The sequence below is a fragment of the Molothrus ater genome, chromosome 3 (genome assembly GCF_012460135.2).
Source record: "Molothrus ater isolate BHLD 08-10-18 breed brown headed cowbird chromosome 3, BPBGC_Mater_1.1, whole genome shotgun sequence".
Lineage (NCBI taxonomy): Eukaryota > Metazoa > Chordata > Aves > Passeriformes > Icteridae > Molothrus > Molothrus ater.
This window is the reverse complement of record NC_050480.2, coordinates 43,236,680-43,264,076: the sequence shown is the minus strand read 5'-3', so window position 1 is coordinate 43,264,076 and position 27,397 is coordinate 43,236,680. Positions and strand designations below refer to the sequence as shown.

At 37.7% G+C, this 27,397-nt stretch overlaps 1 protein-coding gene across 1 annotated transcript in view; it reads left to right on the top strand.

Annotated features, from left to right (window-relative positions):
* The window catches only part of PCNX2 (pecanex 2), a 151,371-nt gene that overhangs the window by 70,263 nt on the left and 53,711 nt on the right, over positions 1-27,397 (top strand). Inside the window, 7 exon segments of the mRNA XM_054514349.1 lie at positions 1,353-1,431; positions 1,434-1,444; positions 1,947-2,097; positions 6,342-6,483; positions 9,920-10,097; positions 22,202-22,311; positions 26,736-26,864. Coding sequence (XP_054370324.1) covers positions 1,353-1,431; positions 1,434-1,444; positions 1,947-2,097; positions 6,342-6,483; positions 9,920-10,097; positions 22,202-22,311; positions 26,736-26,864 — 800 coding nt within the window.

Here is a 27,397-nt window from a genome sequence, read left to right as displayed (position 1 = left end):
AAGGCAAAGACCATGGTGGCTGCTTGAGATTTCAGCTAAGCCGTCTTGGAGTTTCCTGGGACAAAGCAAAAGTACTTTCAAAGCCTGAAGGCTTTTTAGTCCTGCTGCATTTCAAAGGGCTGCTGCAGTAAGTGGAAGTGCTGATGCAGGTGACCTTTTACTGAGAAGCATCTTTCATAACAGGGAGTGATAGGCAGCCTAAATATAGAGGTTGCTACCAGCTTCCCTGGTAATTCGCAACCCTTCTGTTCTTTGCTTGTTCTGCTTGCTTTCTTTTTTATCTCTTTTATTCGTAGGTTTGCCCTACCATCATCATTTTAGTTTTCTTTCTTTTTTCTCTGATGAGATTCATTAAGATTACCTAGATAGCACCACCAGAAAGTCAGATGAACCTCTGGTTCTATCAAAAGTGTTGCTTTTCATGTGTTGTTTCTAGGTATCTTTGAATTTAAGCATAAGTCAGCTTCTAAACCAAGAGCTACAAATAGTTTCTCATTTGGTAACTTAGCAGCAGAATTGAGTGCTGAACCTAAATGCCCTTCTCATAAATCTAAGACAAGATTTTCATTTACTCACAAAAGCATTTGGGTGACCTCTGAAGTACAATTCAGAAGACCTCACAGATCACAAGCTATCTTGTTTATTTGTTTACTGAGAATGACATTTTAATCGCAAGAAAAATGTGCTGTAAAGACAGTGATATATCCAATCTTTAGAAACAAAGTTACTCCTAGCATGGTTACAGATTTTTACATAAAGGTAGATGTGTCCTTTCATTATCATTCAATGACACTGGAAAAAAGCCTTGTCTAAAATCCACAAAATCTTGCTGCAATTTGACTTCCAATAAAGAAAATCAGGGAATGGGGCATGTCACTTTAGAACATAATAAATGTATTAATGTTGTGTCTTAGAAGACATTATGGAAAAGCATGACTTTTTTCAGGAATGCAAGAGAAAGGGAATAAGGAGTATTAGTTCTTGAAAATAGGAAATAGAACCAGAATTAAGATTCCCAAAAATAAGAAGGTCATAATGGAAAAGAGTTATATTCCTCAAGCAGAATCAGATTCAGTATTAAAATGTATTGCTTTCATTTCTCCAATATTATAACTTTGTTATTTAAAAATATAATTCTAAATTAGGCATGAAGAATTTAAATGTGATTACTTCAACAGACCTGGAGTGTGGAGAAATAATTTCCCAAAGCAGAGTGGAGAAAATACTTTTGTATTAGGGAATGCTGATTATCCTTATTGCAATGCAGAGTGTAAGTAATTGAGAACAGAGTAATTACTTTGGTTAAAATAGTGCTGCCTTACTAATTGTGTATAAAATAATTATTTTCACAGAAAGAAATCTTGAAATCGGATCTCATTGTCTGCACAGCAGCTGCTGTTCTGTCATTTGCTGTCAGTGCCAGTACTGTGTTCTGTCACTAAGGGTGTGTATCTATCTTTTTTTTTCTCCCCCTAAGGTATTATGTCTCTTATGCAAAACCACAGGGTGCTTTAACTGGAAAGAATAGATGCTGTGGGAAGAGAAGTTAGTGAAAATGCATTTACTGGTTATGACAACACTGTTCTATCTGCAAAGCAGTTAGTTTCTGGATATTTGTATTAATTTCAGTATTACTTGTTTGATATATTTTTTCTTAAACAGCTCTTATGATGTGGAACCCAGAGGACAGAATGATAAGCCTGACATTTTGCCTTTTTTCCTCCAATCATAGAGGAAAAAATTGGCTGATTGTGCGTGCAAAACACATATGTCAAAATCCGTATTCACCTACCATCAAGAATTTAAACATAGGAATAAAAATCAATTGCAGAAAAATACAATTATGGAAACTGTTAAAAATGTTTAAAATATATAAATATATATATGTATAAAACAATGTTGTATGTAAATTATAATTATGTTTCCTTTTTTCTGCTTTGGCCCAGCCATTTCTCAGCATTGTGCTGTTTGCTTTAGCATGGACAGTGGGATTTGTGACACATTACATCCTTCCTCAGCTCCGCAAGCATCACCCCTGGCTGTGGATCTCCCATCCCATACTCAAAAGCAAAGAGCACCAGCAGCGGGAAGTGAGAGGTTTGTAAGAGTCTTTTCTAAACAGTGGATGCAATGACTTCCAGCTTGCCTTGCTTTGAAGAACAAACAAATAAAATTCCAGAAGTAACAGAGCTGGGAGAATAAATGATCCTTTTACTTTTGAGTATCAGACATATTTGATAATTTTAATTTTATCACTGCGCCGCCAGCAGATCTGTGAACCTGTAGGAATTGTCTTCTCAGGCCACTGCCCAGATGGGCTGAGGCCAGGCAGACACATCTGGAGATTGTCTAGTCTGATACTCCTGCTTAGAGCAGGGTCAGCTAGAGCAGGCTGCCCAGGGCTGTGTCCAGTTTTTAATATTTTCCAGTGTAGAGACTCTAAAAACTTTCTGGACATAACGTTCAGTCATTCTTACGGTAAGAAAGGTTGCTCCAAACGGTGTTATTTGAGTGGATCTTGGTGGGGGTTTTTTTGTTGGTTTTTCCCTGTTTTTTTGTTTGTTTGTTTGTTTGTTGTTTTTGTGGGTTTGGTGGTTTATTTGTTTTGGTACTACTTTTTTCTGAAAATAGATTTTCAATTTGTGCCCATTTCTTTTGTCCTGTCTCTGGCCACTTCTGAGAACAGAGTGGCTCCATCAACTTTACTTTCTCCTATCAGGTATTTATACCCTAAAAATGCTGCCAATCAAGTATTCATAAGATGCCCCCCAAGGCTTTTTCTTCTCAAAGTTAAGCAATCCCAGCTCTTTGTTTCTCCTCATAGGTTGAATGTTTCTGTCCCTTAATCAATTCACAGCCTCTATGTGATCTTTCATGAGCCACTGTCTGATCTGCCTTTTGTTTTACATTACAGCACTGTTAGGCTGTGCTTGGCATGGTATAGTTCATGCCTAATACATTGGCATTCTACATAATTTAAAAACTTAAAAGATTGATGAAATTGAGGCATATTTTTTCTACTTTCTGACATATCAGCAAATGTAGTGCGATTTAAGTGTTCTAATTTCAATGTAACACATTTACAGAAACATTGCATTTGAAAAGAAATTTTCTCCAAGATTTGTTCTTGCTGATGTCTGCTGGCTTCAGTGGGTAGTGCCTTGATCCATGTGAATATCAGTCAATATTTTAGTATGTGGAGATCTGATTTCCTGTTCTGATAGAGTTATTTCTGAAGCAGGCAGTGTGCTTTGAGAAGTAAAGCTTCCCCCCTCCGCCCCAGCTCTCTTTTTGTCTTTGCTACCAGCCAAAAGCTTGCTTGTCATTTCTTGATGGATCCCACGCCTTAATAATTCTCAGTATATGTTTCTGAAGTGTTTGAAGACAGCATTTGCAGAACAGTCTGTTGAGGGACTTCAGTCTGTCTTCAACTAGACCGCAAAAAAATTCAGATCACTCTCTGGAAAACCATACATTAAGGATTTGAATATTTTTTATTAAAAAAAAATATGTGTTTCAAAACAATTACTTTCCAAACAAGGGTTGGGCATGAAAAAAGTACCCAAGAGACTTGACTGAAGGTTGCCTTTTAACTTTTACTGCAATATGCCAAGGAAGGTATTATAGAAATATAAATATTATTAACCACTATGCCCAGCTGAAAAGAGTGTCCGGGACTTCCTGTCCCTGATAACCAGTAATTCTGATAAATACCTAACTTGCACTGTTTATTTCAGCACTTAATCATAAAAGACCACTGTAGGATTTCTTTGCCTTGTTCTGATTAAGTCTGTCTTCATTTGTCAAAAAACATTGTTTTCCTAAATGCAGTGACTCAGCATTTGAAAAGGTTGAAGGTAGAGACCTGCTGCACTGATTTCCACAGATGGATTTCCTTCTGTTTTGAGATCTGGCTGCATTTCTTATGCTGCCTACTGTGGGAAACAGGCTCTTTTTGCTTCTTTTGCAATCCTCATTTATATATGGCACATTCCTGTACTTTGGGGTCCAAGTATTATTGCAATGTAGCTGGTGTTGTGTGTTAGAAAACAAGAGTAAAAAAAAAATTAAATATATATATATGTTTGTGTATATATATAAAAATTATATACAAATATATATTAAATATATTACATATATTATATATATGTAATATATATATAATATATATATGTATATATATATTTATATATATATATGTAATATATATATATTAGTCCCTTAGGCTGCTGCAGAGGTTTTTTATCATGTCTGAGATGAGACAGACTGGAAAAGGTAATCCCTTTGATAGATATGTCTGACGGGCTGTCTTCTTTCTAGTGTCCTGTAAGAAAAATGTAGGAACTAAACTTTAAAATGTTCCCTCTCTGTATAGAAAAAGAAACTTGTAAAAAGGACAGAAGGACAGTAGTACCCCATAGCTGTCAGATGTGGACAATGAAAGGACAGGTACACAAAATAAGATGTCTGTGAGGAGTTTTTACTGCATAGATTTTAATTCTAATTTTTTTTTTTTTTTACAAGAGGAGTGCTATTGAAAGACAAATGACTGCTTGCAATTAGAAAAACAACTGGCAGTGACAATTCCACAAGTTTATTCCTGGCTTTGTTGCACAGACTTTGGATGGGCTCCTCAACCTTTAAGGTGTTCCGTAGAATAGCAATTATCAGACCAGTTCTTGTGCTGCACCTGTGAGATAACTCAGTTATTAATTGTCATTATCTTGGCTGACTGCAGGATCAAAGGCTTAGGTCAAGATGTATGAGCTTATGGTATATAGATGTGTAGAAATTAGTGATATGCAGGACTAAATGAGAAAGAAGCCCTGATATACTAGGCTATTTTTTCTTCTACTTCCTCCCCACTAATGCTTTTGTACCCCACAGGTTTGTGTAAGCCATTTTCAAATCTATGCCTTTCCCTGGGGTCCCTTCTGAATGTGAGCTCTTTTTTCTGTCTCCACTGTCTGAACAGACCTCTCTCTGCTCCTGCACCTACCTTCTGTTTGGTTTGTGTGATATGCTTATCTCTGTAGTGAAGCCGAGCTCTTACACAGAGCTCAGCTTTGGACATGGCTGAAGTTCTTGAGCTCAGGAGGAGGAGAGGGGAATGGGGAAGAACAACTAGGTTCCAAAACAGACATTTTGCTGTGTGTGTGAACTTTTAGGAAGTGGCCTTTAGTGTAGTGTAAATATTTTTATGCTCTAGCAAGAAACAGAAGTTTTTTATATTTTCTGAAGGGGGATTTTTGCAAGAGCATTGTCTTAGCTTAAGGTACTTGCAAAGCATGACTTCAACTTAATTTAGAAGGATTGGGTTTAGATCTTTCTCGTAGTCTATGCAATATACAACTGTGCCTGAAAAATGTAGAAATCCATTGATTCAGCATGTCTTCTGTGTCTGTCATTGAAAAGGAGTGTTTAGAAGAGGGGCGTCTCTACATAGAATTGTTTTCATTTTGCAGGGATGATTATTGGAGATTCAGTAGCTGGCATTTCTGTTTCTGAGTTAATGCCAAATTCTGCCTTTTTCTGTTCACTGTTTTTCCAATAACAGTCTAGCTGAGCTTTGAGGAAAAAGGCATTGTTTTTGTCTGTGCACAAGGGTTTCTGCACTCAGTTCACCTAGGCTTTCATAGCAGCTGAATTGCATGGAGCATTCAGTTCTTGTTTAATACTCAAATTAAGCACTGTGATATTGTTAGAAAAGTCTACTGCAAAAAAAAAAAAAGCTGTTCCTTAGAGAGGAATGATGTGAGATGTGATCCTGGCAAATACTTCTTACAGTGTCTGTTTAAGTGTTTTGGGAAACATCTATAACAGTTTCTAGCTCTTGATATTTCTTCAGTATTTAGATCTCAAGGGGTGTTTCATTTATCAGTGAGGTCAATGATAATTTACATTCTAAGGAACAGTGTTTTGCTACTGTAAGATGGGGAAGTAGAGGCACAGAGTTCAAATGAGGTTTCCTAGGTGATTCAGCAGGTCAGTGCCAGAGCTGGAGAGGGCCTCTCTGGGGTCATTACATCCACTGACAGTACTATTTAATATACTGACTAAATAATTGGATGATGTAAAAACTACCATCTAGCATGTACTATCTTTTATTGTTTCTGAATGTGTCTCAGGAGTGCAATTATAAGCAGCAAAACAGATACTTTCTAAACTCAGAGAACAAAATTATTTCTCTATTGCCAAAGAATTATGAATTCTATTGTTTCATAAATTAGTTTATTGACTATATTTATTAATGTGAGCTAATTCGTGTCTTCTATGGTACTCCAGTGCAAAAAATGCTGATGATTTGATGACACGATCTGTTATCTGAATTTCCATTTCAGATGCTGCTCATTTGATGTGGTTTGAAAGGCTTTATGTGTGGCTACAGTGCTTTGAGAAATACATTTTATATCCAGCCATAATATTGAATGCACTCACCATTGATGCTTTCTCAATTAGTAAATACAAGAAGCTTGGTACACAGTAAGTAGATTATAACTCAAGGCATGTGATTAGTAGAGCATTTGGTTTTAGACTGAAGACTGAAAAATGGAATTTGTTTCTAAATAAGCCTGTAATCTTGTCACAGTTTGCTTTCATGCATTTTGGTTCAAAATACAATAATCATTGTCTTTGCTGCAAGAAAAATGCAAAACTACCTTAGCACACTAAAATGTGTTTCCAGTGAGAGAGAGTGAAATTAAAAGATTAAAGAGCTATATATAGATATATATGGAAGGTCTAAATGTCAATTAAAAGCAAGACACACCATATCAGGCTGCAGGTGTTTGATAGGCATAAACTCAGTGGGGTAACTAGAACTAATCAGATGAAAATGAGAAATCTAGGCTGGATATCAGGAAACATTTCCTAACTGAGGATTTTTAACACTATGCTGTAGTCTCCCAAAGGAGTTATCAGAAGCTTCACCACACAAGTCTTTTAAGGCTGAATGAAATATTAAACAGTGTGGAAAGATGGGTAGTCCTGCATTAAGAGTGGTTTGAAAAAGGTGGGGGTACAGGTTTTCACAAAGTCTGATGTCTTAGCTATTAAGCAGAACTGGTGGTGCTGATCCGTGGTCTCACAGTATGATCCTTGCAGACAGCCTTTTATGGTAAGTATTTTAGTCAGTGACTTGCCTACTGCAGATATTCAGCAGGCTTGGTGACTGCAGTATCCCCAGTGAGCAGAGTTTCTGCAGTCTTTTTATCAGAATGACAGTGATGCAGATGATAAAACAAAGACACAGCCTTGGAATGTTCCAGTAGCAAGAAAAACTGCTGGGAGGTGGGGGAGAGTTCCTCAATATCATAATAAAGCAGATTCTTAATTTCAAATATTAGATAAAAGAACTTTGATGCGAAAATTGCATGTTGATTTAATTATTTCTCTCTCTTGAGGAGCAACACAGCATTAGGAACTACCCAACTATAAGGAAAAGGCAGCCCCTGCAGTTTGAAATTTGGACTAGGGCATTAGTCAAATTTTCTGCATATTTCTCCCAGACAACTACTTTTGCAGAGAGACTCTCATCAGTAACTCATTGATAGCCCCTATAGTTCCCCACTGACCTTTTTTCCCCCAGGCACTTGGAAGGTGCTACAGCCAAGGTGCTTCAGGAGTTCAGGTGTATTGTCTAGGGTGACACTGAATCCACACTGATCCCTCTGTTTAGTTCTGCAAGGCTGGGAGAATTAAAAGCAGTCAGAATGCCATTTGTTATTAGCTAGCAGACGTGACTGAATACATGCACGGAGCAAATATGTAGGGTTAGGAAGGTACTATTTTTACATAGTCATTCCTCCAAGCTAGATTGCACTTTAAAGTATCACCTCCCTCAAGTGTTCAGAAGAAATGAGTCAGACCCCCAGAAGTCTTGAGATTAAAGAAAGTAATTACATTTATCTGCCTCTGATTGTTTGGCCTGTGGGGGAATACCACAGCAGTCCTTTCCTTCCCCATCCCCCTTGTGTCTGTTTGATCACCTGTGTGAAACCTGCTCTCTCCTTTCCCTTGTAACTCTGCTCTATCCATGGAACTCCCAGTATGCTTTTCCTCTGGCTCTCCTCTTTAATACATTCTCCCTACAGCTGCCATCCAAATGCCACACACAAAGCATTCAGCTTCAGATCCCATCTCTTTCTGAACTCTGTAAACCCATGAGGCATCCTGGATTCTCCTTGCTACTTCCAGATACAGTGTTAATGAGGGTTTTAATGCATAAATACCTCTTTTCTGTTGCTGGAACATTCCTTAGTTATTGACCACCCAAGGATCAGACGGCATCATGCTATAGGGAAGGGAAGACACTCTCCCACCCTGTGTCTGAAAGTGTCTGAGGTTGTACATTTTGTGGGATTGGATGTTGGAGTTTTCCTCAAATTGAATTTGTCTTTTAAAGAAGCTTCACCTTGGTTTGTGATTTAAAGGACTGCAGCAGTTTGCTTCTTGAGGAGGCAGAGCAGCTCCTTTATAGTCAGGAGTTTGCTTGAGCTTTCCAGACCCTGGTGTGCTGGTTATTAATAGAACCCATGCTGACAGTGCCTGCCCCTGTTACCTGCCAAAGAGGCACTGGAAATCACCCCCCTGCTCACGTTCCCTTACATCTTTTCCCAGAAGTTAAGGCCCCAGGAAAAGCACCTGGTGTGGCAGTATTTTTAAAGAAAAAGGAATAATGAGCAAATTATTTTGTTACCTCTGAATGCGTTATTTTGTAAAGTGTCATTTTTTTGGTGAAAGTTTCATCATGGTAACAGGCACATTGACTAAAAAGTCTTCCTTTTGCTCTATAATCTGTAAGTTTCCATGTGAAAATTTCTCCATGATGCAAGAATTTTCTTCTTTCTGATAAATGAAATACACAATTGGTTCGTATAGGATACGCTGGGACGGCTTCTGTTAGCTTCAGAATCTATTTAGCTTAGTCATTAGGTTTTCCATAATTCAGAAATGTGAGGCAAATTGAAAAGAACAGCCTTGACAAGGTGGAAAATAAGGTCAGCTTAGTGTTTCATTCCAACAGTAATGCCCTGCTGATCCTTTAGAAGGACTAGCACTCAAAATACAGTTGCATCTGCATTACGGGAGATACACAAAAATGAATAAATGCCACCTGAATTAAAATCAACCTGGAAAACAGGAATCTTGCTAGGATAGTGAAAACCTGTTGAGAGCTTTCCAGCCTGCCAAATGTCAGTCATGGCAGCAGGTATTCCCCTGGTTAGCAGCAGGATGAAGGAGAGCCTTCCATGCATTTTGCAAATACCTGGCCAACTTTCTCACTCATTATACATTGAAATCCCCACATTTTGGAAGACATAGGTGCAACACAAGTTCTTTTGATCTGATGAACTACTATGTAGAATAGTCAACTTTCTGATCAAGAGCTGCGGTAAGAATTTCAAACACTTCACATCTATGTGTAATTCTATCTAGAATTTTGGCAGCACATAATGAAATTACAAGTAAAATTATAAATTCTGTCATCACATGAAATTTCTTGTAATTAAAAAAAAAAGAGTTCAAGGTTTTTTCTTTTTTCAAATTACAGTAATGTATTAATGAAAGTGCCAAGGTATTTCCTGGACTGAAATTTTACTTTAAGAGGGATATAAAAATGTCTGGTCTAGATTTTTGGGTTTTAGTAGTAATTACTACTCTTTTTAGTACAGAGTTTGTTCTTTTTTATAACTTACAAATGTGTCATAATGATAAGGGAAAAATACAAAATTTCACATAAGTAAAATAAATGTGATGATTTCTGATATTACTTCTGTATACTTTTAGTAAAGAAGATTTGTAGATTTAGATATGCACAGCAATCTAAAATACATCTGGTACAGATATTTGTATTTAAGAGCTTCTTAATTTAATGCCTTATGACTTGATTAGGTTTTTCTCTCTGCTTTTCTTACAGCTGTGACATTATCCTGATAACAGTTGCTGGGATGAAACTCCTCCGCTCCTCATTCTGTAATCCTATTAATCAGTTTGTTACTTTGAGCTTTACTGTGATCTTCTTCCGATTTGACTACAGAGACATTTCGGAAAATTTCTTGCTGGATTTCTTCATGATGTCCATCGTATTTCATAAGGCAAGTTTTAGAGCTCCTATAATTTCTTTGGAAAGAAAAAAATTTCAATTTCACCTGGCTGATCAATACACGTTAGGACTTTTTAGAAGTAAGGAATGCATATATAGACTCAGATTATTGGTATTATAGAGGAAAGGATCTGTTAAATTGAAAAAAAAAGCTTTGATTAAGTGTTTTTTCTGGCGTTGTGCAATGGTTTTCATCTACTTTTTGTTCACGTGCTGACATATAAAGTTCAGAGTTGTTGTTTTCAAGAGAAGAATCCTCAGTGAATTTGAAAGAGCCTCTTGGGTCATTAGTGCAGGACTGCCCTCCAGATCAATCGCCTGGTGTTTTTATCTCGGTTTCCTTTGAATGCCTCTAGTGGTTGACTCAACAACTTCCTTTGGGAAATTATTCCATTATCTAATCACCCTCATGATAATAAATGTTTTCCTAATGTCAGCCTTAACATTTTTCTTTTCCTATTTTCAATCTGTTATCCTTGTGATGCTGCCCTTAACCTTAACCTCAGTGCTCCTTCCTCTCTATTACATTGTTAACTCTCGAAGTGTGCTCCCGTTGAGTTCATTTAAAAACTACCAAACCCTTTCTGCATCAGTCAGGTCAGACCCTGCCTTTATTTGGAATCTAAGCTGTTTCACTGAAAGAATTAGGCTTAACTGATACCTTGAGAAAACATGACAAAGTAGTGAAGATTTGAAAGTATTCGTCCAGGGGTAATTCTAGTGAGGTGTTTGGTTTTGTTGTTCTTTGTTTTATTTGGGTTTTTTTGCTCAGGCTTCTTTGCTTGGTTTCTTTTTCTAAAATATTCCTACTCTATGTGTGAGTATGACCCAGCTAGCATCCCTTAGTTGGTGAGAGAAGAGAGACATGGTTCCATATTGATTGCTGCATGTGCTGTGGAGATATTTAGCCCTTCTGCACAAGTAGCATCAGCTCATACTGCTGTCTATGCCCACCTGGAAGTTTCAGGCTTCTTATGGAAAGGTCCAGTTAATTGGTGTTATGTTGGGAGTTCCCAGTCATTTAGGGAAAGTGTGAAGGAGAAATTAAATGCTTTTCCTGGTTTATTTCTGTGCTGCTGTAAGGGAGGATGAGAAAGGAGGTGTCACAACTTGGTGAGGTAACTTGAGTTCACACTTCTTGCTGAATTCTTGGCTCATACTCCAGCAGAAGCTTCACCTGCTTTGAGCCTTCACCCTCAGAATTGAGGGTTGTTCTGCTTTCTCTCTGCTGGGGTGAGAAGGCAAGGGCTGGGGAGGAAGGGCAGAAGAGGAGTAGAAGAGATCAGACAAAACTCTGCTTTAACAAGATCCCCTTCTACCATATTCTGATCCTAAAACAGGACTAGAGTAATTTTTTAAGCTTCTTAGCTTAGAGTGAAAGATAACCAGTGAAGGCAATGCAGAGTTTGCTTGCATTATGCCACTTTTCAGTATTTGTTTCATCACCATGTTCCCTAGAGAAAGGCGTAAATTTTTGTCTCCAGAGAAGTTTATCACTGCTAAGTCCCATGTCTAAATGATGATTCTCTTAGTCCTAAAGCTCATTCTCTAAAAACCTCTTTACAGGATCAAAAAATTATCATCCCAGAATTTAAAGTTCCACTATTTGTTAATTCTTTTGAAAATGTTGTCCTCATGAGCATATTGCAAAATACTGCTGTAAATTATGCATGCTTTTGTGAGAAAGAGATACAAAGTATTTTCAGTAGGATTTTTGCAGTTACTTGGGTAGATTGAAGCTACTGTTTACAATAGAAAGACTCACGTTAGCAATGAGAATGAGATAACGAAGGATGCTTATTAAATTAAGCAGAGATGTTTGCTAGAATAACTACTGCTCTACTAGACTGAAGGCTGTACTGCAGACACATTTTGAAAATGTGGTTTTAGCATTGATCTTCCATCTTCATATCTAACAATATCTGAAATTTTGCAGGTCATTAGTTCAGCAAGTGGAATTGTCCTTGTTCCATTTAGAAGTTCTAAGTCAAATGGTTGAATTATTTATATTACAAAAGCACATGCACAGTTTCACAATGATCATTAGATCCAATATGAAAAATAGCATTGCAGATTATAGCAATTAAATTCCTTTTAATTTCAAGTCATAAAGGGCATAACTTTTCTTTACCCTAATTAAGATTTGAGCTTTAATTAGCTCAGCATTGTGGAACTTCAGTAAAGGATATGATCACTTGAGGATAAAGATGATATGTGTTTATTTCATACTATAGCCTCTAAGCAAGCTGCATCCACCTTTGTTCCTAAAAGCTTTATGGGTCTTCACAGATTCTGCCTGTATTTCAGTCATTTTTATGTTTGCACTTATTTTTTAAAATACAAACAAAATCTGAAATACTGTCTATTACTGTCACCTTTAGCTATGCAGCATTTATTACACAGCTATCACTGATTTCTGTTTGCACATTGAAAATGTCAGTTTGCCACTCTCTTAATTAGGGAACACTAGAAGCACTGTCTTAGTCATAGTGATGGCAATTTTTAAGCAAGCTTACCCCACAAAAAGCTTTGCCTGCTTTCAAAACATGGTGATAGTATTTTTTTCTTCTACTAGGTACTGGGGAAGAAAGAATCTAAATTCAACAGACATTCACAACTGCACTCACTAGTCACTCTTGATGCAGATTATATGGAATAAAACTTTGCTAATAATGTTTGTAGAGTATTTCTAAATAGATTGTGCTTCCCTTGTTTTCCCCATTGTACTGTTAATTTAATGTAATTTAGTCAAATCAGAAACTCCAAATGGGCATACTGCTCCCTGAGCAAGCTGGGACATGAAAGTCCGAATTGCTGCTCACAGATTTTCATCTCTCTTAGCCAAAACACCCACACTGAGGTAACAGAGAACAAGAGAGTCTACTCAATTCTCTTCCTGAGAATTTTTTTTTTTGTCTTTTTAACATTGTAGACTTATTAATGTGACACAGTTAATTCAATTATTTTAAAAAATGATTAGTTGTTTACATTTTGGAAATTCACAGAATATGAAAACACTAAATGTTGATTTAGGCATATGCAGAGTATGCTATTTTGTATTTCAAATTGCCTTGGGAAGGCAGCAAGATAAACATTTTGGAGATATTTCCTTACTTGTTTTTGAGAATGATTGCAGCTTTTAATTCAAGTGAAACAGGACTTCTTCGTCTTTCTTAAACTAAGACTTTCCATGTAGTGCTATCAGGTTGTATCCTTGACTACAACCTGGAATCTTCTGTCCAAAACTCCTGTTGTCTATAATCTTTAAATCAGAGCTGAATGGCCTTTTAAAAATTTGTGGTTGCTCATTCAGCATGTGTGGGTGTAATGCTCTGATGTATATTCTGCAGGAAGTCAAACCAGATAATCAAGACAGTCTTGGTCTATATGACTCCATGTAAACTTTTCAAATGAGCCAGTTGTTCTCCCTGGATGTTTTAGGAGATAATGTCAGTGCAAAGGTTAATAAGAATGTTCACATTAAGTAAAAATGGAAACCCACAAAAAACGGAGAATATATTCTTCCTAGGCATAGCAAAGATGGAATATATAATAGGACTTAGGAGATTTCTTCCTAGACTTTTAACACTAGGAAAAATTCTGAGACTCTTTCTTGTAACAGAGTAAAAAAAAAAGTGGGAATAATAAATAGTTTGGATAGTTTATTTGGAACTGATGAAAAGATGGACCTTTCTTCCATTCTTTTGCTGTCTATTATTCTGATATAATATTTAACTGAGGAAAAGCTCTAACATATGCAAAAGCTATCAGAGGAAGAGCATATGGATGGTTAGGTGATGATATGGCTCATCCAGTCCATTTTTCTTCAGTGTGATAAAAACAAGAAAACAAAAAGTAAAGCAGTAATGTACCCAGCCCTGCCTTCCGTGGCAGATGTGTGAGATGCTTTTGAAGGGTGTCTGGACTAGCTGCTCAAGAATGAACCAGTATTTAGGTGTGAAGTAGAAGTGAATGCAAAACATTCAAACAGCAGGGATATCAGTTTGAAATTGGCTGAATGTTAACAAGGATGCTCAGGGCAGGACTTGTCCCCAGCTCTTCTGCTGTGCTCTGTTAAAAATGTGTTTTTCCGTTTCATCCAGTGCCACAGGCATCCTCTAAATATTGCTGGTGGAAAGGAGCCATAGTATCTCCCTGAACTGCTTTTGGAACCTGAAGCAGAGCTGATGTTGAGCTGAAGGAGCAAAGACAGCAAAAAGCTCTGTACTGTGCTGTGGATGCTCCTGGCTGTAGTCTGCTCTTGGCTACTACAAAAGCCTAGCGGAGGTTCTTGCCAGTCCCTTCACTCCTGGGAGCATGCTGCTAAACTGGCTCTTACCAGCAACTTTTTCATCTCTACAGCACAACTGAGAAATTGTACTTTGGAATATGGATTTTTTACAAATCTGTGAAGCTTCCTTTTTAAGCCTTAAAGTGTGAGCCACTCCTGGCTTACACACTCATCTACCACACAGATCTGAATGGGAATAATAAGCCCAAGTGCCATTAAACTTCAAATGTATAGGACTACAACTTCTTAGCTCTTTCACTGTCTTATATGTTACTGTCAGGTAGTTTAATGGCCTCCTAATTTGTGTGTGTGTATGAACTAATTAGCAATACAAAAAATATGAAATCACCTTATATTTTCTTATTATCAAGTCTTCTGAGGGTTCTGAATTTGTCTTCATGCATAAGGCAAAATAATCAAAGAAGCAGAGCTTGTTAAATTTGCCTTCATTAACACTGAATTTATTTGCCTAAGTACTCTTATTCCTGCTGAGCTCGCTTAAATATACAATTTCCCTGTTTGATATTTTTTCCTCTTTCCCAGAATACATTTTCCAGCTAAAGAGAAATCCACATTTTTATAAGAATTCTTTCTCTTTCTGTATACTTCTTTCTCATATAGTATCCAAGATCACATGTTTATGAAAGATGGTCTTTGTCAAAGTAGATCCAACAAATGCAGCCAGTTTGTAGCAACCTGGCAGACCTTTGCTGATCAGGCTTAACTTTCATCTGCAGCACAATCCTTTGGACAGGAAAGAAATTGTGTGTCATCTTGTTTTCCTTCATTTTATGAGAAAGTGCTGCCAAGTGCATTGACCTTCTTGGTGCTTTGTTGAAGTCAAGTAATTAACCTATTGGATCTTTTTATTGCCTTTGTGGCAATAAAACTCTTGGTTAGTTGGCATGTCTCATTGATTTAGGTGTGACTTATAATTCAAAAGCCTCACTCTTTTTTCTTTCCTCTTCTGATTTTTCATCCTTCTCTAAATCTGATGTTTCACTTCAAAGCTTCTGGGTCTAAGTCTGTTAATTCATATTTTATCCATTCCTTGCCATTGTGCATACTGAAATCCAATGTCTTAATCATCTGTACCCTCTTGGCTCACAGATGTTCCCTCAATTTTTGATATCTGGCATATAAACCCTTTTAAGACACTTTCTGCTGAGTAAAATACCAAAGGCTACATCTGATATTTGACATGATAATCCCAGTGGTATTTTCCATAGACTCCTTAACTCTCTTGGGCACTGTACAGTTCATCTTTCTTCTTAATACTGGAGGAATGGTTTAATTGATTTTTCATTCAGCCTTATGTCACTGACCTCTTTGTCAGACTTCATTCATTACACATTACAATTTACATTTTCTCTCTCTTTTTTGTGGTGTTTTTTTGTTTGTTTTTTTTTTTAATTTTCTCTAGAATGGGGCAAGTGCATTTGGGGCTTCAGGGAGACGTACACCCACTTCCTGGGTCAGTATGGCTCAGTATGCACTTATGTTCATGTGCATTCATGCTGATGGAGGCCTGTTCTGTCTGTGTTGATGCAGGCACTGAAAGAGAAATCTGGAGAACTTCAGTGCAAACTTGGTATTTTTTCTTATGTCCACTTTTACCACAGAATGCTAGAATGGCTTGGGTTGGAAGGGACTTCAAATATCATCGAGTTCCAACTCCTCTGCTATGGGCAGGGACACCTTCTACTGGATCAGGTTGCTCAAAGCCCCATCCAACCTGGCCTTGAACACTTCCATGGATCAGCTTCCATCCACAGCTTCTCTGGGCATTGTTCCAGTGCCTCACCACCCTCCTAGTGAAGAATTTCTTCCTAATACTTCATCTGAATCTCTTTTAGTTAAGAACCATTCCCTCTTCTCCTATCACTCCAGGCCCCTATAAAAAGCCCCTCTTTCCAGCTCTCTTGTAGGTCTCCTTTCTGTACTGGAAGGCTGCTTTCAAGTCTCCCTGGAGCCTTCTCTTCACCAGGCTGAACAGCCCCAACTCTCTCAGCCTTTTCTTCATAGGAGAGGCACTCCATTCCTCTGACCATCCTCTGGACCCATTCTAACAGGTTCATGTCTTTCTTGGGGTGGGCACCCCAGAGCTGGATGCAGGGTTCCAGGTGGGCTCTCACCAGAGCAGAGCAGAGGGGCAGAATCCCCTCTCTGGCCCTGCTGCCCACACTGCTTTGGATGCAGCCCAGGACATGTTTGGTTTCTGGGCTGGGAGTGCCCATGGCTGGGTCATGTCCACCCTCTCACCCACCCCCATCCCCAAGTCCTTCTCAGAGGGCTGCTCTCCTATCCATTCTGAACAGCCTGTGTTTGTGCCTGGGATTGCCCCAACCCAGATGCAGGACCTTTTACTCGGCTTTGTTCAACTACTTGAGGTTTGCCTGGGCCCAGTCCTTTCGAAAAGGAAATTTCTGGGAAGATACAGTGTTGACAGAATCCATGCCTGTGAAGGCTTTGCTGAAAATGCCTGAATCAGTGCAGCTGATGAGTGCACTCCCAGCTGCACTGATTTATTTTGCTTGTCTGGCCCTCTTCTTATTAAGCTTATCACCTTTTGCCCACCTTGGGCAAAATATGTGAGTCTGTTTTTTTACAGTGCCACAGGTTTCTTCCCTGGGCTCTTGCTATCAGCTGACAATGTAGGAAGAAGCAGCATCTGCCATAAGCAGATCTAGGGCTCTGTTAGGCTTTATCATCATCTTATTGTCATAATCCTTACCATAATTACATCTGGCTAACATTTAACTTCAATTGTAAGGCTTTCAAGGCTTGCTGCTCAGACTGCTTAAACCATGCCTGTTTTGTACAGTGTCACTCTTAAGTACGGAATGTTGTGCTTGAGGAATATATTCTTTCCTCCAAGTTTTGACATCAGAGACTTGACTGATTATATTTTGATCCTCTTGTATGTATTGCATTAGACAATGATTTTGAAGCCCACAATATAAAGGCTTCAAGTGTCTGTAAGCATGTGCAGATAAAGATATCCTGGAAAGTATTTGTTGTAGGTTCAAACACAGCTGTCCAAATACACCATAGAATGTCACCATGACTTAAGACACAAGCATTAAAAACCTTTAGTATTTCCAGTAAATCTTGTTTTGCAGAATTTCATAGGTGAAGTTTGTTTCGAATGGTGTTAAATAAAAACCCAAAAGTCAATGATTTGCAAAGCAAAGCCACGAACAGGAGTAAAATTATTCCACCAAGTTTAATTTTATGTCCTTAAACACATGCATACTTACAGCTTTTCACTCTTCATGTATATTCATTTTTATTGACATACCAAAAAGAAAATAAAAATATATCAGTAGGTATTAGAATTTAATTCTGAAAGCTGGAGTTTCCACTTGATCAGAATTAGCTTAACATGAAGAAGTTAATACTCCTCTCAGAATCTTAATTCAAATCATCTCAAGGTCACAGGATCTAAAGAGGAATATAAATAAATACCTGTTCAAACTAAATAATTTCTTTCTGCACTTAACTTTTTTAATCTCAATTTGTGTTGCCTGTAGAGCATGTAGCTATATATATTTATATATATGACCATTATTTTTGTTTAAAACCTATGTGTATATATATACACAGTTTTTTAAAACATAGGAAAATTTAAACTTAGCAGGAAAATGTTAATGTTTATGCATTATTTAGTCCCAGAGTTGCCAAGAAGCCTGCCCACACAAAATCCTAGCAGATGCCAAACACATAGAAGGGCTGCTAAAAGCTGAGAGCGTTGCATAGTCTCCATCTCACAGTGAGTCATTTAAATTCAGGTGTTAACCTCTGCCTAGTTTATTAAAATCTACCAAACTGAGAAAAGAATACACAATTTTAGTGATGTTTCAGACTCCACAAATCTTTCATTTTTCATGTATGTTAACTAACTTCCATAAAATTTGTTTAAGTAAGAATAACCCGATTTAAAGAAAATCCTGGGAAGATGAGTCTTTGCCTTTGCTTTGTTTATTACTCACTGGTGCACCAGAAATCTGTAGAGGCTTCAGAACTCATAGAAGACTTAAAGATGATGAAGGTAAAATGTGTGTCCGCATAAAATAAACATGAAAGATGCGTGTTCTGCGCTTTTACTCGACGGTAGTGCTGGTTTAAATTCACCAAACATGCTGATAATTAAGGTCTTTATCAAAGACTTTGAAAAACTGTTTACTGTGTAAAACTGTCACATGCATAAATATATCTAGGAATATTAGAACTTTTATGCCCCCTACATAATATATAATTATATGTTATAAATAATATATAAACATGTAATAGTTTCTGCTTATTGAACAGTAGAAAACACTGAAGGTCTAATATGGCTTAATAAAAATATTCTTTTATAAATCATTCTAAACTGGAATGCAGAAGCGTTAAATAAAAATTAATCTTTTATATATGCTTAAGAAGTGATTATAAAAAGAGGGTTAAAACTCACCAGAGACTATTTTTTTCACCTTGTCTTTAGAAGGTTCCCTCTTTGTATCTAGCACTGTTACACCTCACCCTCATTCAAACAGAACTCTACTGGGGATAATTTGTGTGTTTCACAGAACCACACAAGGGTATGGTTTTCACAGAAGGGCTGAGGTGTCCCATCAGGTCCCATGGAAGTGAGTTTTTTCTAGTTTGATTTGATGTGCCTTTAACTAATCCTTTGCTATGTAGGGTGTCTCCATTTCTCCATGCTTCCTCACAGCTCCGAGGGGCCTCTGCCTTGAAGGGTCACTAGTAAAGCCAAGCCAAGGAAGGCATTGAGTACTTTGGCCTTCCCCATGCCCTTTGTCACCAAGTCCCCTGCCCCATCCCTCAGCAGGTCTGTGTGATTTTTTTCTGGTTTGTGTGTTGCTGTCAATACACCTGTAAAAGTCCTTTCTGTGGCCTTTTACTTTCCTCAACAGATTCAGGCCCAGATGGGCTTTGCCTTTTCTCTCTCTTTCGGATTCATTCTGTATTGTTTCTGACAATGTAAAAGAGATTAAGGTTTTCCTCTTTAGCTCATGTCTTCAGATTAGTGAAGGTTGAAATGCAGCTAGTTGTAGTTGGAATAAGAGAATAGCTCAGTCTCCCCTATTTATAAAGGCAATTTTTAGCAGCTTCAGTTTCTTTCTCTAAGAAAAGCTCTGTGAGTTCCCCTATCAGATATAGGAGGAAGCATATTGCAAATTGGATGAAACTGATAAGGAGAAACAGTTTCTTAGATCGTTCTAGAAAAATGAAAAAGAGAAAATGTAAAGCCAAGTCCTCCTTTTTAAATCTTCGGGTTGTAGTTGGTAGATGACATCACCTTTAGCAATTATAGTTAGAGATGTAAAATGCTAATGGCATATTACCCTGAAGGCATTTTGCAGAACATGCCCTGGAAGCAGGGATTTAAGAGGTAATAGAGGCACTTGACAACTCTTAATGAAAGCAATAGCTTGAAAATCACACATTTCCAGGCTTTTAAGTGCAGTGTTGTAAGGCTTTCAAAAACCAAGAGTGGTTCACTAAAGCATTCTTGCTTCATGTTCTCGAATGGAAATGAGCTCCTTTGCCTGTCTTGTGGAAGTGTTAGCTGAGAGGAAAGTGTTGGAAGAAACAACAGCAAGTTCAAGCAGTGGGGAGTGCAGAAGCAGTAGGATTTGTTAGATACAACAGGGAACCTGGGCTTCATGGGCCAACTTTTGCAAGGTGTAAATATTAAAGAACAACTGAAAATTATATATTGGAACAAAGAGCCAGAAGAGTGTCCTCCTGGATTTGGTTTCCTAGTAAATGGAAAACCTGAGTTTTATTTGAGATTTGAAAACCTTTTGGTGAATTCTGTGCTTTGAGCACAGCTAGGGTGATTTATGACTCTGTGATGTCAATCTGTAACTGGCAGAACTTTGCTGGGTTGTGCTGCAGTTTTAAATTTTTGAAGTTTCAAATGCAAGTCATCAGCTTTTTCTAGCCCTTCACTTAAATCTTTTTGCAGATAAAATTTTTCTTCCAGCTGTTCATTGTGGTGTTTCAGATAAATAAAACTGAAGTGAAACAAAGCAACCCCACAACCTGCTAAATAAGATTCAAATACATAAATGGCCATTTGAGTTTCAGTTCAGTTTTACTTGCTTACTTTAATACTGCAGTCTGCAAGTCCCATGTAGTATTTTTGACAGAAAACAAAGTTAGCAAGGTATGAGTTTCTCTAAGTAGGGGTAATCAGGCTGTGCACTGAAGGGTTGTAACAGCTTGTTTTTATCAGGGCTTTAGTGATTTTAAATATTATACCTGTACAAAGTAAGTGTAATCTATACTTTGTGTATTGCTCCTAATTTGAGTCATGCCAAAACAAAGAAAGTGGTTGAATCACTGCTTACATCTCACCTGGAATGTTTATTAGTTGTAGCTGTAGCTAGGGTGACACTGGTTATACCGAGTCAGCAGCTGCTCTCTGATGGTTTTGTAGCACAAAGACCAAAGTAGGTCAATGCTACAAGTGATTCTTGCTTCCCTCACATTTGATATGCAATTATGTACTGCAGTCTGTGGGAAGCTCAGTGAAACATCCTGTAAGTGCATTGCAACTGTGGATACAGATGGCCAAGTGGGACTGTGGGGCTGGTGACTTAAGGAGCTTGTGTCTGTGCTGATGAACTCTCTCAGTCTGTATGCAAGGTGCAGGTATGGAATTGCCACCTAGAAATGAACCATGGAGGGTTTTCATTCAAAAGAATTCCTGGAGATTGTTTGGAAGAGTCAGATCAGAACCTTCCCAGATGCCTTTCTAGCAGTTTAAAAATATGCACAATATCAGTGCTTGAGAACATTCCCTGGAAGCATTTTAATGTACAAGTGTTGATACAGTTCAGTGTCTTTCAGGATGTTGGCAAAATCTAGTTTTTCACTAACTCAAAAAAAAAAATTACTCCAAGAAATTCAACATATATTTGCTATATGAGCATGAAATATTGCATATACTCCTGTTTCACTGTCAACTTCCCTGTGTGTTGAGCACTAATGTCTATTGATGGCCAAATCTTTCCTGACAGTTTGTCAGGAACCCACTCTGCAATAGATGAGACAAGATCTGCTTTGGCCTGATGCCAAGAGAAATGACAGAGGGGGAGAAATGTATTCCAGGGAAAAAGTACACATCATTCTGAATCAGAAACTGTTGAAGCACCAAGCATAATTTACAGGAAGCAAAATAAATTCGTTGTGGTTTGCAGTTTGCCCTGCACAACAATAAAAGCTCATATTTATGCAACTTTTTTATGATACAGTGGTCTTGAAACTGCAGCTACAATTCATGATTAATGCCATGCATATGCTTACATCATGTTAGCTTCTCCCATTGAGTCAAAAACTGGGAATGTGTGTTCTTGAGAAGTAAGTCTGATTTCCATGAGCACAGCCACGTGTCACACATTGAACTTTCTCTGTTCACTGTATCCAGTTTCTCCCGGAGTCTCCTCTCGTGTATCCATCTGACTTGTGGTCATATATAATCAGTGAATATCAGAACCTGTTCTCCCACTTTCTAATTAGAGCAGACATACTTCTGAAAGGTAATCTGGGAGCTGCCTCAGTATGGTGATCAAAAATGTACCTCATTGCAAGTTTGAATTTTGAATGAAGAATATACTTTAATGCCTTACTGAAGTAAGACCTTACTACCTAAGAAAGCTAATAATACAGTATAACATACCTCATGTTTATTCCAGGGTACAGTTTTTACGTGTCTCTTTCAGATACTAGTTTTGAAATTATCTCAGTGCATAAAAAAATGACAATGTTTTTCTTTTTTTCCTTTTTTTTTCCAGCTGTGGGACCTACTGCAGAAGTTGCAGTTCATCATGACATACATTGCTCCCTGGCAGATTGCCTGGGGGTCATCGTTCCATGTTTTCGCTCAGCTCTTTGCAATACCTCATATCCTTTATAAATTTGTTTTTCTTTATTCTTAAGTTCTTCTTCATATATGCAATTTATTTATGGTGTTTGAATGAGATTTGAAATTCTTAGGTAATTTACTTGAAAATTTGAAAATCTTGGAACATCTGAGAAACACAGTTTTCTCTTTCTTTTTTTCGTTTTTTTTTTTTTTTGGCTGCATAGGACATAGGATCCAAAACTGGGAAACTGAACTCTGACTCAACCTGGTGTGTTTATTCCCACCCAGCCCCATTCTGCAGATTACTTACTTCCCCAGTCCTCAGCACTGAGTTTTGATGCATCCAGAAAGAAATGTTGTGACAGACATATTGCAGGGCTTATGGCTGACTGAGCTCTCAAATATTAGTTTCTTTCTCACTTGTTTCTAGTTGGTATGTCAGATATAAATTCATTTCAGTGAGCCAATTTCTGCTGCAACTGACCTGATTTTTTTTTTCAATTTCAGAAGCAGCTAGATTTTTGCATTTTAATGCATTTTAAACAAAGCAATCCTTCAGAAGCAGTCTGTGTTGGTGCCTCCTCCAGGGCTAGCTCCAGGTTCGGATATGGGGAGTAAAACACAGAGTTCAGTGACCTCCAAATGATGTGTCTGTAGGATTAAAAACTGTATATTGAGTTTTTAGAACAAAAATTACTTAATTTATATTCAAATTCAGTTAGAAACTTGATTGAATACAGAAAAAAAAAAAAAAAACAACCCTGAAAAACTTTTTAACTGAACAAATGTAACTATGTTGACATCTAAGTCGTTACCAGATACTAACTTTTAATTTCTACCTTCCCTGCTAACCAAAGTTGTGCAAGATGAGTTGACAAAGTGGTTCTAGTTCAGACCTACTGATGAGTTCACTTTGTACTGTTTGTTAGATATATGCATTTAAGTTTTTGTCCCTTTCATCCCACAGGGCTGGGTTTTTTTCCCTTGAGCGATTTCTTCCGTCTGCTCTTTGCTGTGAAGCATAAGCAATGTTGAGTAACAATGCTTATGTTTCTAGATGGGAAGAATAAATGGAAGCCTCAGAGAGAGGGAAGTGCACAGAGAATAACTCCCAGAGGGAAAGTTTTAGATTGTCTTCTTATAGAAGGAAAGCATTATAAAAGAGTGATCTGTCCAAAGAGGTTTAGGTTATTCATAGCAAATCCTTCCAGAATTTCACAATAAAAAAAATTTCATTTCTGTTGGGAAGTGTATATGAATTTATTTAGCAAAACATTTAAGAACTAAGATTGCATTTCAACAAGTTTCCCTTTGGTCACAAATATTTTCTGCAGTGGTAACTTTGCTCTTGATAAAATTACCAATTAAATTTTCAAAATGGAAAGTAGTTAAACCAGAGTTTTGTTTGTTTACAGAGTTATTGCAAAAGTGATCTAGCCTAGCTTTTTATTATTTATATTTATAGTATGCTTTGTAAATGCAAATCTGTCTTCTAAGGCAGTGCTGCAATTAAGATACTGGTTAAATGCTGAAGTTAATATTCCCACAACAGCAATAACTCTGCCTCTTTGCATGGTAATTTTATTTGTTGTTATCATAACCCTGCAAACAGTAATGATGAATGCATGTTGCAGTTTACAGAGGTACTAAACCTGCCATTTCTTTACAGAGTTAATTATTTGTGGCTCTTAATTGCTTCAATCAGTTCTGCAAACAGGATGTAAATTTTAAAATTTCGAAGTGCCTGGGTGAACTTTTGCTGCAGAGTTCAGGGATATGAATAGTTCAGCGTACTTTAATGCCTTGGAGTGCAGCATGAAGGGCAGCATGTGTGGAGCTTTGCCTGGTGGAGGTTGTAGAGTCTCCACCATTAGAAATCTTTGGGATTTTAAGTGAATGTCTATGAGGAGTCATATAGGTTTAGCTGAACCTGCTTGTGGCTGCTAGATGGAATAGGTGACCCTTCAAAGTCCCTCTTAATCCTAAAATACCAGGAACAGGAATGGGCTTCAGACTTGAGGATAGATCTGCAACTTCCCTTCCTAGCATTTAAGTGGGTAAGATGAGGTTATGCATCTATAAATATCAGCATGCTGAGAAAGTCAGTGTAGTTTGTGGTTCAAAGGCAGATTTAACCTAAAAAGGGAACAGTGAAATTTGAGGGGAAGAAAAAGAGTTTGTAGTTGAGGTTATCCTGTTTAGGAGAGTTTCTGCTTTGGTTGTTTCAGGGTTACAGCTCTAACATCAGAAAGCAGAGCCCTGTGACAGTCAGTTTTCCCATCCTCTAAGTGGTTGTGTGCCTGGAAGGGGCCTGTAGTAATTGCAAGTAAAAATGTGGATTTTGAGAAACAGAGGACTTGAGCTGGCCTTACTACATAGTTTTGTGTTAAGAGAAGAGGATGGAAGATTTTCAAGATGTCAGTCTTTCACTTACTTGTTTTGAAGCTGGTTTGAATTTAAACAGATTTTTAAATTGCAAGAATTAATCCTCAAAGGCAATGTTTTATTTAATGCTGAAGAGTTTTTAGCTTTGGGGTTTTTGATCTCAAAATTTGATTTTGGCCATGTTAGAAAGAAAATCCATTATTCACACAGAAACAAGTTCTGCTTCTAGACAATGTAGCCTGACAAAGAAACCTCACTTGGGTCAGGTTAAAGGTCAGTGTAAGAAAGTATGCCTGTAAGTTTTTGACACTTCTTTTTTATTTAGACATAATTAAAGTATTGGTATTTAAAGTAAATAAATAATGACATAATACAGACAAATTGGATGTCCTCAAATAAAAATACCCCTGTGATAGATAATTGCCCACTGCACTCGTTACATATGTGTAAGAGTCAGATGCTGTCGCTTGCTCTCATGACATGCTTAGAGATATGAAACAGTTAAAATCACTTTCCACAAATCAAATGGGTACTGTCTTCTACTGTCCATTTAGTAGAGCATTATGTCTCCTGATAAAAAACCCCCGTTGCTTCTGATTATGTCTAAGACACAAACAGTTGACAGTGGTGTGTGAAATGTCTCAGCTCATGATGGTGGCAATTTTTAAATCAATCATTACATTAGTACAAACTTTAAAAAACTTGGTTTGCTGCCCTTATCTGTTCTCTTTGTTCTCTCTTCCTCTCTTCAGCTCCCATGCCTCCTTCCCTTATCTGACACTTGTAAATACTTGTTCATCTTTCACAGCCAGTGCTTGGTTATGACTGCACTGTAATGTGACAGTTCAACTTTTCTGATGCACTTGCTTTTTGCTCTGTGCTACTTTTTAAAACTTTAGACTCTCAGGGCAGCTCATTTTTCAATCTCACTAATGCACAAAGACACTGTTCCAGATCACTGTCTTTAATAAGTTTGAGAGATGTGAAAGGTATTTTTTGGCAAATATTTGTTTCTAGATTTTGCAAATGGCTTTTAAAGCCTGGCTAACTAGCAGTTTTATGGAAATGCTGTACCAAGAATGATGCTATTTTTGTTTAAGTGGGCTTTTTGTGAAGTCTCAGGGATTGTGGGACACAAGTATTTTGCTATAAGCGGGTAAGCTAAAAAACTCTGGTTATTGGGTGATTTTACCTGAAATTTAGCTTGAGATGTGCTTGATCACTGTCCATTGATAGTGGTTCCTTTAGTTTATGGCTTCTTTACTTTGCACCTCCCTCCCAAGAGAGGTGTAAGGAACAACAGCTGATGTCTTATGCCAGTTTGAAAGTATTTTCCTAAAATTTCATGGATGTGGTATGAATTAATGAAGAATTTAAGCCTAACATTTTATTTGGTTGCATTTATTTATGTTCCTTTAAACTTGCATCTTTTTCAGTATCCTTATCCATCTCCTAACTTGCTTTCCAGCAGCCTGAAATATGACTTTGCATTTGAAGTAAGCTATGGATTCAGGCATTCATTATGATGTTTATGTGTGATACTACTCCCCTGTCCTCACCTTCTCATTTCTTATATGTTTCAAAAAGTATGAAATGCTGAACATTTTTTAGCTTTTGGCCAGCATGGAATAGTAAATTCTCAGTAAGAATCGATGTGAAAACGTGACTTTGAACCAGCAGTTTGGATCATAGAGGCATAGTTTGTCCACATACAGAGTCATTCCAAAACAAGCAGAAGCCCACAGAATGGAACACTGGACATGGTGAAAGCAAGACTCAAAGTGTGGAGAACAAATAATTTCCAAGAGATTGGTTTTTTCCTCATGTGTGTGTGTTTTAAACTCTGTATCAGACTCTGGAAAGGCACTTTTATGTTACAGAACGTAGCTTAGGTAGCTGGAAAAGGTGTTTGCTGCACTGCCTATGCCTAGCATCTGTCCTCAGGCAGGGATTAGGCAGGGTCACCCCAATAATAAAACTGTAGCACTGAAGAGCCACTGACTACGTGCTGGTAATGGCTGATTTGACACTGCCTGCCTTCCTCCCTTTCCATGTTACCTTAACTTGCAGTTTTCAGACTCTGCTATGCTTTTTTTTCAAACTCTGGCCGCTTCAGTCTTTTCTACACCACTCAGTCCATTTCTGGGCAGTGTCATCTTCATCGCATCGTACGCACGACCAGTCAAGTTCTGGGAGAAAAACTACAAGTAAGACTGTTTACAAATCTCTGCCTTTGTTATTTGTAAAGGTTTTGCTCTCATTAGTTTCATTTCTGGTGGTATTTTTTGTTTCCAAAGATAATCCTTAAATTAGGACATGAGAGGTTAATCTTTGAATCTTGTTTCTGGTGTTTTACTTTCCCATGGTTATTTGGCTAGTTCTGAAAATGTATTTAAGCAATTATCAGTGTGTTACAGATGAGGCGTCATGTTGCATTTGTTGTACAGACACACAGTAACGAAGCTGTGAAAAAGAAAAAAGCAGTAAAACTCCCAGTTGTCAGCCTTTTTTGTCTTGCTAGCTAGTGCTAGCAAATAAATCTGTGAAGCCTTTGGCACTAGCAGTCAGACTGCATAAATACATTTTATACTAACTAGGCTGATTAAATGCTACCCTCTGGGATGCAGCAGGTAACTCTGCAGCTGCACAACTGTGATAGAAAGGGAAAATTGCATTGGCTCAGTCTGGGCTTGGCCTCACCAGTGAGAAGGGCCACACACTAACCACACCTCTTGTCTTG